The sequence below is a fragment of the Ursus americanus genome, chromosome 30, assembly GCF_024610735.1.
Source record: "Ursus americanus isolate L20-20 chromosome 30, mUrsAme1.1.p, whole genome shotgun sequence".
Lineage (NCBI taxonomy): Eukaryota > Metazoa > Chordata > Mammalia > Carnivora > Ursidae > Ursus > Ursus americanus.
Window position 1 is genome coordinate 23,893,922 of NC_142156.1, and position 13,859 is coordinate 23,907,780.

General features: G+C 51.3%; 1 protein-coding gene across 8 annotated transcripts in view; it reads right to left on the reverse strand.

Moving 5' to 3' along the window:
- Window positions 1-4,582: 4,582 nt before the first annotated feature.
- STX2 (syntaxin 2) overlaps window positions 4,583-13,859 on the reverse strand; it is a 32,824-nt gene continuing 23,547 nt past the window's right edge. For 4 of the 8 annotated variants that reach the window (XM_045779275.2, XM_087857439.1, XM_045779300.2 and 1 more), the window contains 2 exons: window positions 11,511-11,621; window positions 9,804-10,308 (listed from right to left, as the gene is read on the reverse strand). In XM_045779275.2, coding sequence (XP_045635231.1) covers window positions 10,123-10,308; window positions 11,511-11,621 — 297 coding nt within the window. In that variant the 3' untranslated portion in view covers window positions 9,804-10,122. The other 4 variants (XM_045779284.2, XM_045779288.2, XM_087857438.1 and 1 more) reach the window with 4 other exon arrangements.

Genomic DNA, 13,859 nt, shown 5'->3' on the forward strand with positions numbered 1-13,859 from the left:
CACCCCGCCTAACGCAGCACCTCGCCCGCCACAGAACCAACCTTCGGGGGCCCAGGAGAAAGTAGAAGCCAGGGTGGCCCGAGAACAGCCTAAGCTCTGAAATCACCCCCCCTCCATTCAGATTCATCAGCGGAGAAGGCGAGCTCTCCCGGGTCGAGGGGGTCCAGCCGCCTCCGTGAAATCACCGCTAACCTACGCGGACAAAGGGACAAGCCCCAGGAAGGCAGGCTTGAAATACAAACAGGAAGTAGGGAGACAGAACTGACCAGCGACGGCAGGAGGGGCACAGCGCGGAGGGAGCTCGCACAGGTTTAGATGCAAAGGGACAAAGCAAGGAGGGAAGCAACAAAGCAGCATCGGCCTCGGGGAGGGGCCAGCTCACAGAGCTCCGCACCTGAGTCTCAGAGACAACACCGCCTCTCAAATGTCCAGTCCTGAACAACACACCGGAAGGTGCATGAAGCAACCTTAAGGGGCATTCCGATCAAATACAGGAAATTTTCCTTTTTTTTTTTTTTAGATTTTAAGTCCTCTCTACACCCAACGTGGGGCTCGAACTCACAACCCCAAGGTCAAGTCACATGCTACTCAGACTGAGCCAGCAGGTGGCCCAAAGGAAATGTTCAACTTATCCCACAAAGCTAAGGTTGTGGGCCCTCGTCCTGGGCCCCCAGGGAAGCTGTACATTGACGTCTACCGAGGTCAGAAGGGCTTCGCCACTCTTCAAAGCAGGGGCTCTCGTTCTGCCCTGAGCACACACTGAACATCTGCTTCATTAGCAAATAAACTTAAAAAAAAAAACCTCAAACATAAAGATAAGAGTAAAACCTCCATAAGTTTTCAAAAGACGGAGCCTTGCAGCCTCACGTACTAAACACACGACGGTCTCTAACTCTCTGGAACGTCTCTCACCACGATGATTTGTAACTTTATGTTAAAAACAAAACATAAATACCCTTGCTCCAAACGCTCCTTCCCCAGAGCACTGTCTCCTTTATGAAGACTGTATATCCTCGGCAGCTGTCCTCACTGGGGCTTGAATAGAACCCTTCTCCTTTCTCTTTAAAATTTTTTGAAGGTTCGTCCATTCTACGTCGATAGGTCCCTACTCAGAAAAAAAGTAGTGGATAGAGACTGTGTCCTCAGGTGTTCAGTGTGCAAAGACTCAAAGCAGCTGCTGTGTGTGTGACTGAGGAACTAAAGGAAACCATGCTTAGTAATGAATCGAGAGATTCTCAAGTAGATGGGAGTTTTTTTGTTTTTTGGGTTTTTTTTTAAGATCCAGATGAAAATTCCAGAGTTGAAAAGTGAAGCAACAGTGATGAACGGACGTGCTCCTTGGCGGGTTTCAGGGACGAAAGAATGAGAGCACCCAAAGTGAGATCAGAAATTATCCAATAGGAAGAACAGAAAGAAAAAATAGAGAATGAACAGAACCTCAGAGACAGGGAGGACAGCAACAAGAATATCAAGATACCTATAAGGGGAGTCCCAGAAGGAGAGAAGGGGGGGGCGGAAAAAATATTTGAAGACATAATGGATGGCCAAAAACTTCCCAAATTTGATGAAAAACAAGATATATAGAGATCCACCCATAGCTAGATGTGTCCTGGTCGAGCTCTCGAAAGACAAGGAGAAAATCATGACAGCAGCGAGAATGGACTCACTGTATTCAGAAGAGCGTTGGGACCATTAGCGGCCACGGGATAACGGCTGTGGGACACGGTGGGTGCAGGAAGCAGCGGAGTGAAGCCCTCAACAGGCAAGAGAAGAGTGTAAACCAGGAGTTCACTGTCCACACGCTACCCTTCAAGACTGCGGATGAAACTGAGACATTCCCACATTTATAAAGGCTGAGAACGTGCTTCTACCAGACCTGTCTTCCAAGAAACACTAAAGGGAGCCCTCTGGGCTGAAACCAAGTGAGTCAGTAGTGATTAATCTGTAGGAAGAACACCAGAAACGGTCGAGCCGGGAGCCAATATCAAAGGCACGGTAAGTGTGTCTTTCTCTTTTCTTCTCTTAATGCCTCTGAAAGACACAAGTTGTGTACAAACAATAATTTCATCCAGACTGTACAAAGAACTCTTACAACTCAAAAATAAGAAGCCAGCCAGCCCCACTTCTAAAATGTACCGAAGGTTTGAGTGGCTATTTCTCGAGGAGAGATCTAAGAATGACGAGTCAAAACAGGAAAAGCTGTTCCTCTCCATGAGCCAGTGGGGATGGAGACTAAAACCGTGGGGAGATAGCACACCGCACCGTCCAGCAAAGCTACGACAGGAAGACGGCGCCGAGTGTTGGCAAGGACGCGGAGTCTGGGGTCCCTGCACGTTGCTTGGGGGACTGGGAAACGGTACTGCAAGGGGACAAACAGCTGGGCAGTTTTGTAGAAAGTTACACGGTTATGTGACCCAGGAGTTTCCCAGAGAGAAACGACACCGTGTGTCCGCAGACATGGATGCCGCGATGCTCGGGCAGTGAAACCCGCGATGGCAAGACTGCGGTAGCTCAGATGTCCATGAAGCAGTGGATACGTGAGGCGTGCTTTACACTAAAAACAATATAAAGGAACAAACTAGGGATTCGTGGTACAGAACGGACAGACCGCACCAGTGGGATGTTGAGTGAAAGCAGCTGGACTGATTCCATGTGCACAAAATGTCCAGAAAAGCCAGGGTCACAAAGAGAAAGCACCTGCAGGGTTCCCAGTGCTGCGTGCGAACGCACGCACGCGTGTGTGAAATGTCCCGAAACTGGAGAGTGCATGGTTCCACAAGCCTGTGAATTTACTAAAATCACAGAACTCCACAGCTGCAATAGCTGCACTCACGCAGATTAGACCTCAAGCAGCACCCGCGGGAACAGGAAGGCCGGCGGGCGCAAGCAGCCGCGGCCGGGGGCGTCCCGGGTCCAGGTCAGGGCCCTCGCGGCCGGCGCCGGAGCTGCCTGCGCTGGGTCTTGGTCCCACCAGACCGAACCACCCCCGCCTGTAGGTTGGGTCCGCTGGGGCCCCGAGACAGCAAGCCCCAGCCGGCGTGGAGGCCACCGCACGCCACCCCCACCCCCGTCTGCCCAGAACCCCAGCGGGAACCAAGCGACACGCAGAGGCCAGGCGGGGGGGGGGGGGGGGGGGGTGTGTGGGTGTGTGTGTAAGACTCGGGCGGCGGCTTCCGTGCCCGCCCCAGCCTGAGGTCCTGTGACGTTCTCAGCGCCCTCTCTTGGAAGGGGCGGAGGTCACGCCCAGGTCAGACCTCTCCAGCACTCCAGGCAGCTTTTTCTGGAACTTACCCTGGGGGGACGTCAAGGCCTGAGCCGGCTTCTGTGGTTAGGAGCGCGTCTCCTCCCCTGCAGTGGCCCCAGTCCGAGGGTGAAGGCGCCACCGGCGGGCTCTCCGAAGTCGACCCTGAGCCCTGCCACTCCCCCTCCAGCCGAGGCAAAGGGAGCAGCGGGTCAGCCAAGGGCAGGACACACCACCGCAGGAGGCGGCCAAGGGCCACCGTTTCCCCCAGGCCCTGGCCTGGGGCCCGGCTCGCGCCGCTGGGGCTGCTGGGCAACACAGCAGGTGTGAATTCCGTCCCAGCTGACTCCTGTTTTAAACTCATGGGAGGGCGTGACTTTAGATGCACTGAAGTGAATAGATTCTATTGGCAGAGGTCACAGAGAGGACACGACCCCGGCTGACCTGCTTCTGGCCCTGGGCTGTGGGAGGCCCCTCACAGTCCCATCCTTGGGGTGGGGCTCCTCTGCCCTTCCCACAGTGGGAGCGGGTTTCCAGGCCTCGGCCTTGAGGGCGATGTGGCGCTGAGACCTTGTGGATGGTGCAGGGACCCCGCTGAGGCCTCCCCGCGAACCCCAAGGTGCTGGTGGGCGGGGCCAAACCCTGCTCCTCTGTCGCCCCACACAAGCCTGGATGTGAGCTCCCCTGTTGTTACACCTGCCGCCTCTGGGGTCTTCTGCCTACTTCTCGGCCTCTCCCTACCCTCGGAGTGGGTTCCCGACTTCACCAGGGGAGCTCGCAAGGGTTCAAACTAACAAAATTCATTATTTATCATCTAAACTACATATAAAAAGTATAAACGAAGGGGCTAACTTACTGCGTGTATCAAGATTGCCATTTGAAGGGAGGCTCACTGTGGAAGGGGCGTCAGGAGAGGGGGTGAACGTATGGGAGCCGAGCTCCACGACCAGCTCTCTCCAGGACTGAGTTCTCTTTAAGAATTCTGGGTTTTCAACATCACTTTCCAATATGGTTAGAATTTAAGGGTTGTGAATTTAGAAAATCCCACTTAAGAAAAATTCTGAAAGAGGATTAAGAAATAGAGGATAAACAGCTCAGAGCACCAGGGGCGGGAGGACTGCCGTTAATAAAGGAGAGTCTGTCGCGTGGACATAAGCATTGGAAGCCAGTAACCCTGAAATGTAACCCAAGCCCCCTGAAGTAGAATTTGCTGTGAGCAAGAACTCAGATGGGCTCGGAGACACGAGCCACAGAGGCTTGGAGTAATAACACAAACAACCCAAACCCCTAACATCATTAACTCCCTTTATGATACATAATAATGGCCACAGGTAAGAGTAATTTCCTTAGTAGAACAATTTATTAATGGATATACAATAAAGTATGTCTCCAAAAACCTTTCCAGAAATGACAAGACAGAAAGTAAATTTGTTTTCAGTTCTCTGGCAGTTTTTTTAAATGTAAACATAAAATACTTGAAGAAATGATAAAAAGTAACAAGTGAACCTGTAAATATATTTTTAAAACTCTGACCTCAAACAGGCACTTGAGGCTTCCACACAGACGTGCTGATGACTTAACTATTTATCTAAGCAGAAATCAGAAGGCTTTTCCATAACTTCGACGACAAAAGCACACATTCAGTAAGGCCTCCAGACGAAGGGAAAAGGACCTGAACGAGCACAGCCCGAACCCTGACGGGAGGCGAGGCTGAGGAGACGGAGCTGGAGGAGATCGGGGGCCGGACGGACACCTGGACATAATGACACAGACAGGCACAACAGCTACACTAACACGAGCATGATCGGTAAGTATGTGAATATCCCTCGAGGCGCGTCTCCAACGTCGGCGCCCGTCAGTGAGCACACCCCACGGACAGGCCATTTCGAGACTTTTAAGAACACACGTGACAGCCAGAAGGCTCCTCTCGTAACGCTGAGGACGCCGCGGTGACCAGCAAGCAAATGCCTCCGTTCCGACGTGAGTCTACGCTAGGCCGCCGGGCGCATAAATTAGGAGCGAGGGGAATTCGTAATTGCATTACATGAAGAACAGTTTCCAAACTGCTCAGTACCATTCACACTTCCCGTGTGGAACCAAGCACGTCCCCATCTGTTTGCACACCAACGTCGGAACACAGGCGTGTGCTTACACAATCGCGACAGCAGCAAGCAGTTAGCGGCATCTGAACATCCTTCACATTCACTCACAGTTCCAACTAGATGTCCACTTGCTAGTGAGGTCCCATACGTTTTACAAGTCAAGAGATAAACCATATTATTACACTAAAAAGCATTTATAAGCAATAAAGATGTTTAATTACAGATTCCTATAAACTTTGGGAATTCACTTTTGAAGTTCAGCAGAATAGTAAGTACTTAACGAGCATTTAAGGAACTGTACAACTGTTTACATTTAGAAGAATTAACGTCTGGAAGTAATTTCCGGAAGTACTAATAAATCTCGGTCTCTCACCACCCTAAGCTCAGGTCTTATTAATGTAAACACAGACACACACACCTTATTTCCAGCGAACAGGCAGGAGGCCGTGGTGTGTCACCGTGCGGGAGCTGGTTTATTGTCCGGGCTGTGGATGTGACCACAGTAACGGGGACGGTGATAGAGGGTCCTCACAAACCAGCATCAAGAGAAGGCGTGGGGAAGGCTCTTTGGGGCGCTGCAGCCGACGTGTGCTGAGCCAAAGGCAAACTGTGAACGGCTGTGCAAAGCCAGCTCTAATAATATCAGGAATATTCTTTCAAAAGGCAATATTCAATATATAAAAATGGAGTAAATTAAGATGTTAATATATTAAACAATTTATAAACATTTAAAATTATAGATACCTTACAAAACAGCTGTGATGATAAACATTTTTGTTGCAAACACCACACACACGAATTAAACACAGTACAAAAACTCTTAATTACCATGTTAGCTGGGAGGGGTGGGGAGGAAAGCTGACACCTGAAATCTAATAGCTTCCTAACATAAAGCATCCCTAATTAAACGTCACATGTATTTTTAACACTGAATTATAAAAAAAAAAAAATTGAAATTTTCAATAATTCCTTATTTTAAGGCCACTGAAGTGAGTTTCACATTGTTACATTTCTGTGATGTGCTGTTCAGAGTCCAGGGATGTTGGGGTACTCGTCACACCCATCCCACTCACAGACGTTCCCTGAATGACGTATCCTGTCGAGTTTTCCCCTCGCCTTCACTAATAAAACATCAGCACCCAGCGCCACGCGTCACAGCGTCTGGGGCTCAGTCATGGAACGGGAGGCCGTGGACTTGCTGCAGGTGTGGTCTGACTCCAAGGAGAGTGGCTCTCAGGATATGGTTGCTATGACAATGTTGTTGCTAGGACAATTCCAAGGATCACAAGCAAAACAGTTACACAAATAATAATGAACATCATTTTCTGCAAGATAAAGAAAAACATTAATTAATTTGCAAGGTATCAAAAGAAAGAAATCACTAATGTCATTTCTTAACAAAATTCTCCTAGAATTTGAGACAGTTTAAAATACGAGGCCTACAGGTCACAGAAGAGGGAGGGGTGGGGAAGGAAAGCTCCACGGGCAAAGCTCTGAGTTGCACACACATGTCCATTAAATTAAGGGGACGTAGTTAAAATAAGTGCCGCTGCAGCGACGACTTGCTCCTGGAGGGACAGGCAACATCTACCTGGCACCATGTGCGTTCTTCACGGACACTCTCTACGGATCACATTCAAACGACCAACTGCGATTCCGCGGATGCACACCTTCTCAGAGCGTTCAATGGATCTCTCGTTTGCTGACCTCTTACTTGCCCGTGTTTTTACACTGAGGCGTGTGCACGTGTCTTCTGCCACATCCACAGCCCAGAGGCCAGGCAACGAGCGCAGCTGGCTTTGTTTCCAACTAGCAAGCATCCCCGCCCAGCTGGACGCTAAACCACCTTTGGCTTAAGGCATCTGGTCTCGTCCAGGGAACGTGTCCGGGGGAGTAGGAGGAAGTCTCGAGATGAAAGGCACGCGGCCCCGCATGAGTCCAGTTCTCTTGGCAGACGGCAGACTCATCGCCTTCACCGCCGGCTAGCGCACACACGGCACACCACCGCCTAAGAAACCCGCCTGCGGACACAGTGTGGCTCTGAGGCAGCACCGGCTGGCAGCAGCTCCATCGACACCGTGTGCCCTGATGCTCAGCGAGCCAGGCCCTCAGGAAACTTTCAGTCCCTCAGAGGGTAGGGAGCGCCGCCTTCGGGTCCCCTCTCCATCAGATTCGCGCACGTTCCTGGCGTGAGGACTGCGGCCCCAGCCGCATCCCACCCTGCGCCCCCGTGAACTCCACTCGGCACCTTGATCTGATGACAGCCTTTTCCTTTGGCCTGCGGTACCTTCTTTCTTCCCATCGGCAGCCACCCTTCAGCTCCAGCACCTGCTCTGGCCACCTGGCGTCCCTGGCAGAACCGGCCACCCTGCACGTGAGCTCTGACTTTCTGTGCCCCAGGGGCTGCCTCCGCGGGTGTCGGGCCCTGCGCACGTTGTCCTTCCTTCCCCACTGGCTTGAGGCAGTGCTCCCCTGAATTCCATGACAGCTGAACTCCTGCGCCCCAGATGCCACAGACTTAACAACCCTTCTTGTCTCACACCCTGCGAACAGCTCAAACCAAACATGTGCCCTTCTCTTGGTGGGCAGGGCACACCCGGGGCACCAACCCTGTGCTGAGTTATAGTCACGGCTCTACAAGGCACTGTCTCTGCCTATCTCCTCGGACAGGAAATCAAGCGTCCCACCCATGTGGATGAACTACTTGCTGAAAAAATAAATTTTTCCAAAGTATAATTACAGACACCAACCACTGCACTTTTATAAAAGTAACTGTTGGTGTTTTTATTAATGAGGATTGTTCTGTGTTCATATTTCAAGACATCAGAGTAAACCGGACATCCAGGCCCAGGGCCCACGATAAGCCCACTGCTCCCCCAAAAATCACACTGAAAAACCTGTTTTTACTCAATGGCATTACCAAACAGCATCCCTGCATCTAATCTAAAAATTAATTTTAATCTTTAGTGTAAAACCACATTCAACCAACCATATTATGACCACCACGAAAGATTATGAAAATATGTATTTTTAAAACAATTATAGGGGCGCCTGGGTGGCTCAGTTGTTAAGCGTCTGCCTTCGGCTCAGGGCGTGATCCCGGCGTTCTGGGATCGAGCCCCGCATCAGGGTCCTCCGCTGGAAGCCTGCTTCTTCCTCTCCCACTGCCCCTGTTTGTCTCTCTCTCACTGGCTGTCTCTCTCACTGGCTGTCTCTGTGTCAAATAAATAAATAAAATCTTTTAAAAAAAACTAAAAAATAAAAAAATAAATAAAACAATTATAAAAATATTTTTTAAATGCAATTATATTCGTGAAAAAAAATCACAGACATCATGTTTTCCAGCAGAGCTAACAGGACAGCATTGTGAAGATCACGTAAACGTCCAAATAAAAATACAGCGCTAAGCCTCCCTCCTTCTAAAGAACGAACTTAAACCAACCCCGCGGCCAGAGCCTGTTCTGAAACAAGTCCCGTGTGATCCCGTGGCCCATGGCCCACGCCGCTTCTCTCCCATGCCCCGCACAGCTCAGGGCCCCCAGGCTCCGGCTGAGACAGAGCTCTCTGGCCCGCATTAGCGGGCCGCACGCCGGCCTCCTCCCTACTCGGCTGTCGGTTGCTTGCGGCTGCACGCCCAGCAGCCGTCACAAAGGCTGGGCCACTCGCTCCCGACGAGGGATTCCGCACAGCAGCTGGTATTCTCGCCGGAGCGCTCACGCGGGGAGAAGGGTCCCAAACACACAAGACACAAAATGAACTGAAGGTCAGAGAAAGGTGAATGTGGTGAACAAAAATAAAGATACTTGAATCACTAATTATCTGTTCTGCTCCGAATCCTTTCACGGGCAGGCCGGCTAAGCGAACAGTCTCCGCTTCCGAGCGGGGGCGTGGGCACACCACGTGCAGCGGGCACACGGCCACCAGCGACCAAGGACTTTCCCGGAGAATTCTGCTCCACTCCCCGCAGCCCCCAGCACCCCCACCAGCGAGGAGATCTCACAGAGCAACCTTCCGTTGTTGCAAGTGTTCCCAAAGCTGAAACCGAAAAGGTACGTGAGAGTACGATGTGCCGGTTCAGCGAGAAAGCGCCTCCGGGCTGGGACGGCCACACGCGCGCACCGGCCCGCCACACCTGCACGCCGCGGCTCTCACGGGCCACATGAGGAGGAGGCCTCCATTTAAAGACGACCCACCAGCAGCCTGTTTCCTCCCAGCACGCGTGGCGGCCGGCGACCCGCAAGCAGGCTGGCAGGACGGTGAGGTGCGTGACAGCGGGGCGAGCGTCACGCTGGCTCACGGGGAGAGTTACCACGCAGATTAGCTGTTACTTACTGCCGCGCTGGCAGGCGCATGCACGGACGCCATCCACATCATCATTTGCCAACTGATAAACCAATAATTAGAGCAATTACGGCAACCAGAGCCACTGACACAGCTACAATTATCCACTTTTTCTGTCAAAGAAAAGCAAGCTGATTACATTATGGTAATTTCCTATCACCACATTAGAAGACATCATTCACTGAAAATAAAATAATCCACAGGAAGCGGTTCTAAAATCTAAGGTACAGGACATCTGACTGTTGGGCAGCTCTCGGTTCTTCAAAAGGGTGATTTTCAATTGAACAAGGTGAGACTGGAGATAAACGGTTCTAGAACGCCTGGAATATCAGGTTCCATCGGTGAGACCCGTGAGTCTGGAAGGACTGATGTTCCCGCAGACAGAGCTACGGAATAAGCCCCACCCTGTTTCCTTCCTTGTCTGTTTGCTGTGGGTGGTTAAACCCTCTGCTGCTCCCGCCACACCCCAGAAAGTACAGCACCCTGATGCCGGCTGCCCCCCGGGGGCCCAGGCAGCTGCGCCAGGAGGGGGATGGCCGAGGTCTGAGCAGATGCGGCAGCGGGGCGTCCGGGAGCAGTGAGCCGTGTGAACGAGCCGTGTGATGTCAGGGGTCGGCTGTGTCCCTGGAGAGGCGGGGACAGTGTCAGACACAGGCACCACTCCTCGGAGCAGCTGACACCGCAAAGTACAAGGAGGCCTACTCAGCACCTGAGTCCGCACTTCACGCTAGGCCTGTTGTCTTTGTAAAACCAACTCTTCACAAAACCTTCACTGGGCTGACAGGCTGGTCAGGGAAACGAAGGGCCCGGCCCTTTGCTGATGACTTCGTAAGGCAAGTCCACCGTGTGCCTGGAAGCAGGCGGAGACCTCACGTGTGGACCTATCACCTCACTTCATGGAGGAGTATTTCAACAAGTGTTAACCCAGAATGATGTCAGCAACCAGGTCTCATGTTTCAAAGACAACGAACACACTCAGACATGCCCAAGAGAAAGCAGAGCCTGCGGGCTGAGAGTAGAGCCCAGACGGGCCTGCGCAGTCAGCCCCGTGGACTCTGCACACAGACCCTCACCCTTCCTTTCTTCCCCGCATTCTGGAGCCGCCTGTTTACAAGGCCTCCATGGGCCGCGTGGGGAACCCCTGCCCCGACCAGAAAGACTCCTCGAACTGGCACAGACTTCTCCCGGGACAGGGAAGCAGCGGTGGGGGCTCTGTGTGGGCCTTCTCAGCCCTCGGGACAAAGAGGCCACGAACTGCCGGACAAGGACACCCGTGAAATGTGCGGACAGCTTTCTTGTCCCTGAGTCAGAACTTCATTCCATCGTGTCGCTGTTCTTAGAAGAGCTTTGCTCACACACAGCACACGCAGGATGCAGGTAAGGACATCACAACTCCTTCACGAAGCTGGAACACGGCTGCCACAGAACGCCACAGTCCAGTCTCGGTAATGCTCCTCTTCCTCCAAGCCAGAGAATTAGCAAGTAACCCGAGGAAGGAATCAAGGGTTCACTGCACAAAATGTGTGACCAATGGCTTCCAGAGTTCCCGTCCCATTAGCTTTACATCCCCTCCAGATAACGGCCCAAGACACAGAGGCCTCTGGAGAAACGTGGGGTCACGGGACACAAAGGGTCACAGTCAACACAGTTACCTACACAACCTTTAACTGTTCAGCAAAAATAATCACTTCAGTTTTAAAGTGAAATAAGAATTTAAGGAATTATTTATTTCTTGGAATTCCTTTTAAGGAGGGCTACATCCACATATTACACTCAAAGCCAAATAAAGACAAGAATGCATTTTAGTTCCTAAAAACCAAACTCACCCTCCTGGCTCTGCTGTGGTACTTAATGGCTTTCTTCGTCTCTTCTTTAGCGTGCTCCACGTAGTCTGTGGCGTTCATCACGTTTTTTTCTATGTTGTTGATCATTTCGCCCTTAAAAAAGAAAGTTTCAGGCTCAGAGGACATTTTTGAATGACCTGAGTGCGTATCTTACGGCAGCCGCGGAGCGCCGATAAAGTCTCCACAGGGACATCGTGTGCACGTGACGGACGCCCACAAAGAGGAAAACACGATAAACATGCCAAGACAAAGAAATCAAAATTGGTATTTTAAAAAGAATGACCAGGGATGAGAGGGATGGGCGACAACGCTGATGACGAAAGCTCGTAAGTGAGCTCCTGGGGAAGGCGAGCGCAGCCGACGCCTTCCCGGCGCGCACACACACACACACACACACGATGGACAATATCGTTTCTGATGGGCGGAAAGCGGTTTTGATCCCTCTGAAACATCTGTAAACCAAGACCAGCATGTGACACTGAACTGACGAGGTGAAGGAAGAGCGTGGCACGAGGCGAGTGCAGGGAGGTGCGAGGGGGAAGGAGACAGTACCTGGCAGTCCGTCCACGGCAGACATAACCTGCAGCAGTGACAGCAGCAGTGGAAAATGACGCACCGTTACCTCACACGCTCGCAAACTCAAGCTCGCTGGCAGTTCTACATGCACAGTCTGAGTTCAATGAGTCAATACAACGCATTACTAGCACACTGCTGAAAGGAGACCGTGACACGAAGCTAGGAATACAGCCCTTTGTCTAATGGAGCTCAATGCAGCACGTGTGGCGTTGAACCGTTATGGTTAAAGTCTAAGGTACTGTAAAATCTTACGTAATTACAGAAACAATCTTACCTGCATCCTGCGTGTGCTGTGTGTGAGCAAAGTCTAAGGTACTGTAAAATCCTTACTGCCTAGCGGCTCCCTTTGCAACACTCCCTGAAAACACGAAGCTGGCGGAAACCTCTCGCTTCTCGCTTCTGTGTGGGAAGGCAAGGGCTCCACCCAGGCCAAACAAGAGACAGCCCGTCCGCTGCCGGGGCTGCTGGGTTCTCCCACCAATCACAGAGTACCTGAGCTTCCCACATTTTATGATAAACGTCCTCAAAATAAACCGTGCTCTTCAAAAGGTCAGTGACACACATGGAGAATGAATCCCGTACAAGGAGGCACTTCCTGTCATCCCTCACATAATCCAGAAAATAAGCTGGTCAGGTTCAAAACTTCCCACCAGGGGGCGCCTGGGTGGCACAGCGGTTAGGCGTCTGCCTTTGGCTCAGGGCGTGATCCCAGCGTTATGGGATCGAGCCCCACATCAGGCTCCTCTGCTGGGAGCCTACTTCTTCCTCTCCCACTCCCCCTGCTGTGTTCCCTCTCTCGCTGGCTGTCTCTCTCTCTGTCAAATAAACAAAATCTTTAAAAAAAAAAAAAAAAAACTTCCCACCAGACTGCTCCTGCCAGAGCAGATCCTGAAACCAGCCTTCCGGGGCGAGAGGACGCAAGCTACCGAAGATGTGTGACATGGGCGTCACCAGAATCCTAACTGTTGAATCAATGAGCGGCTGCGTGTAGGCCTCGCTCCATACTGGAAACCTCACGGAGCGCCTGATTCAGGTCTCAGCAGTCAGAACACACCAGCCTGTGTTTGATACTGGATTTTATATTTTGTGAGGAATTGTCTACACTCCTTGCATCCTCTCCCAGGGGAACCTTTTCACCCTCGGGTGGCCCGCCCTGTCCCCCTGTGTCACTGGACAAACCAAGACCACCACACAGTGACCACAGACTTCCAGCTGTGTCACGGACGGTACCCTAAATTTAGGGCTATTCTTTTAAAGGTTTCTCCCAATTAGTGTTCTAATACATGGTCCTTGTAGAACGCTTGAAAATACATGTATTTTAGAGAAATCAAAATCCCCACAGTCCCACTGTTACATGACTTGGTAGATTTCTTTCCTTCTGTGAACACTGTTCTACGGAGCTGAGTTCACGCCATACACATCCACACGTGTGCATCCGGGATATCTGATTACACGTACATAGATGCGTATGTCCACACATAAGATTTTGTCTCCCTCTTCACTTACAATTCCAGCACAGTATCTGTACGTCTCACTAAAAATCTCCCTGAACAAAAGTCTGCCTGTGGCTGCCTAGTCGGTTGTCCTGTGGACACACAGAATTCAAGAAAGGAAGCCAGCCCCTCCCTGCTGAAAGTCGAAGCTGTTTCCAGCATTCCCGTCTCACAGTAACACTGCCATCACTTCTGAATTTTGAGACTGGATCCAAAATAGTGGCTTTCTCAGCTATGCGGGACTCTGACGTGAGACTTTCAC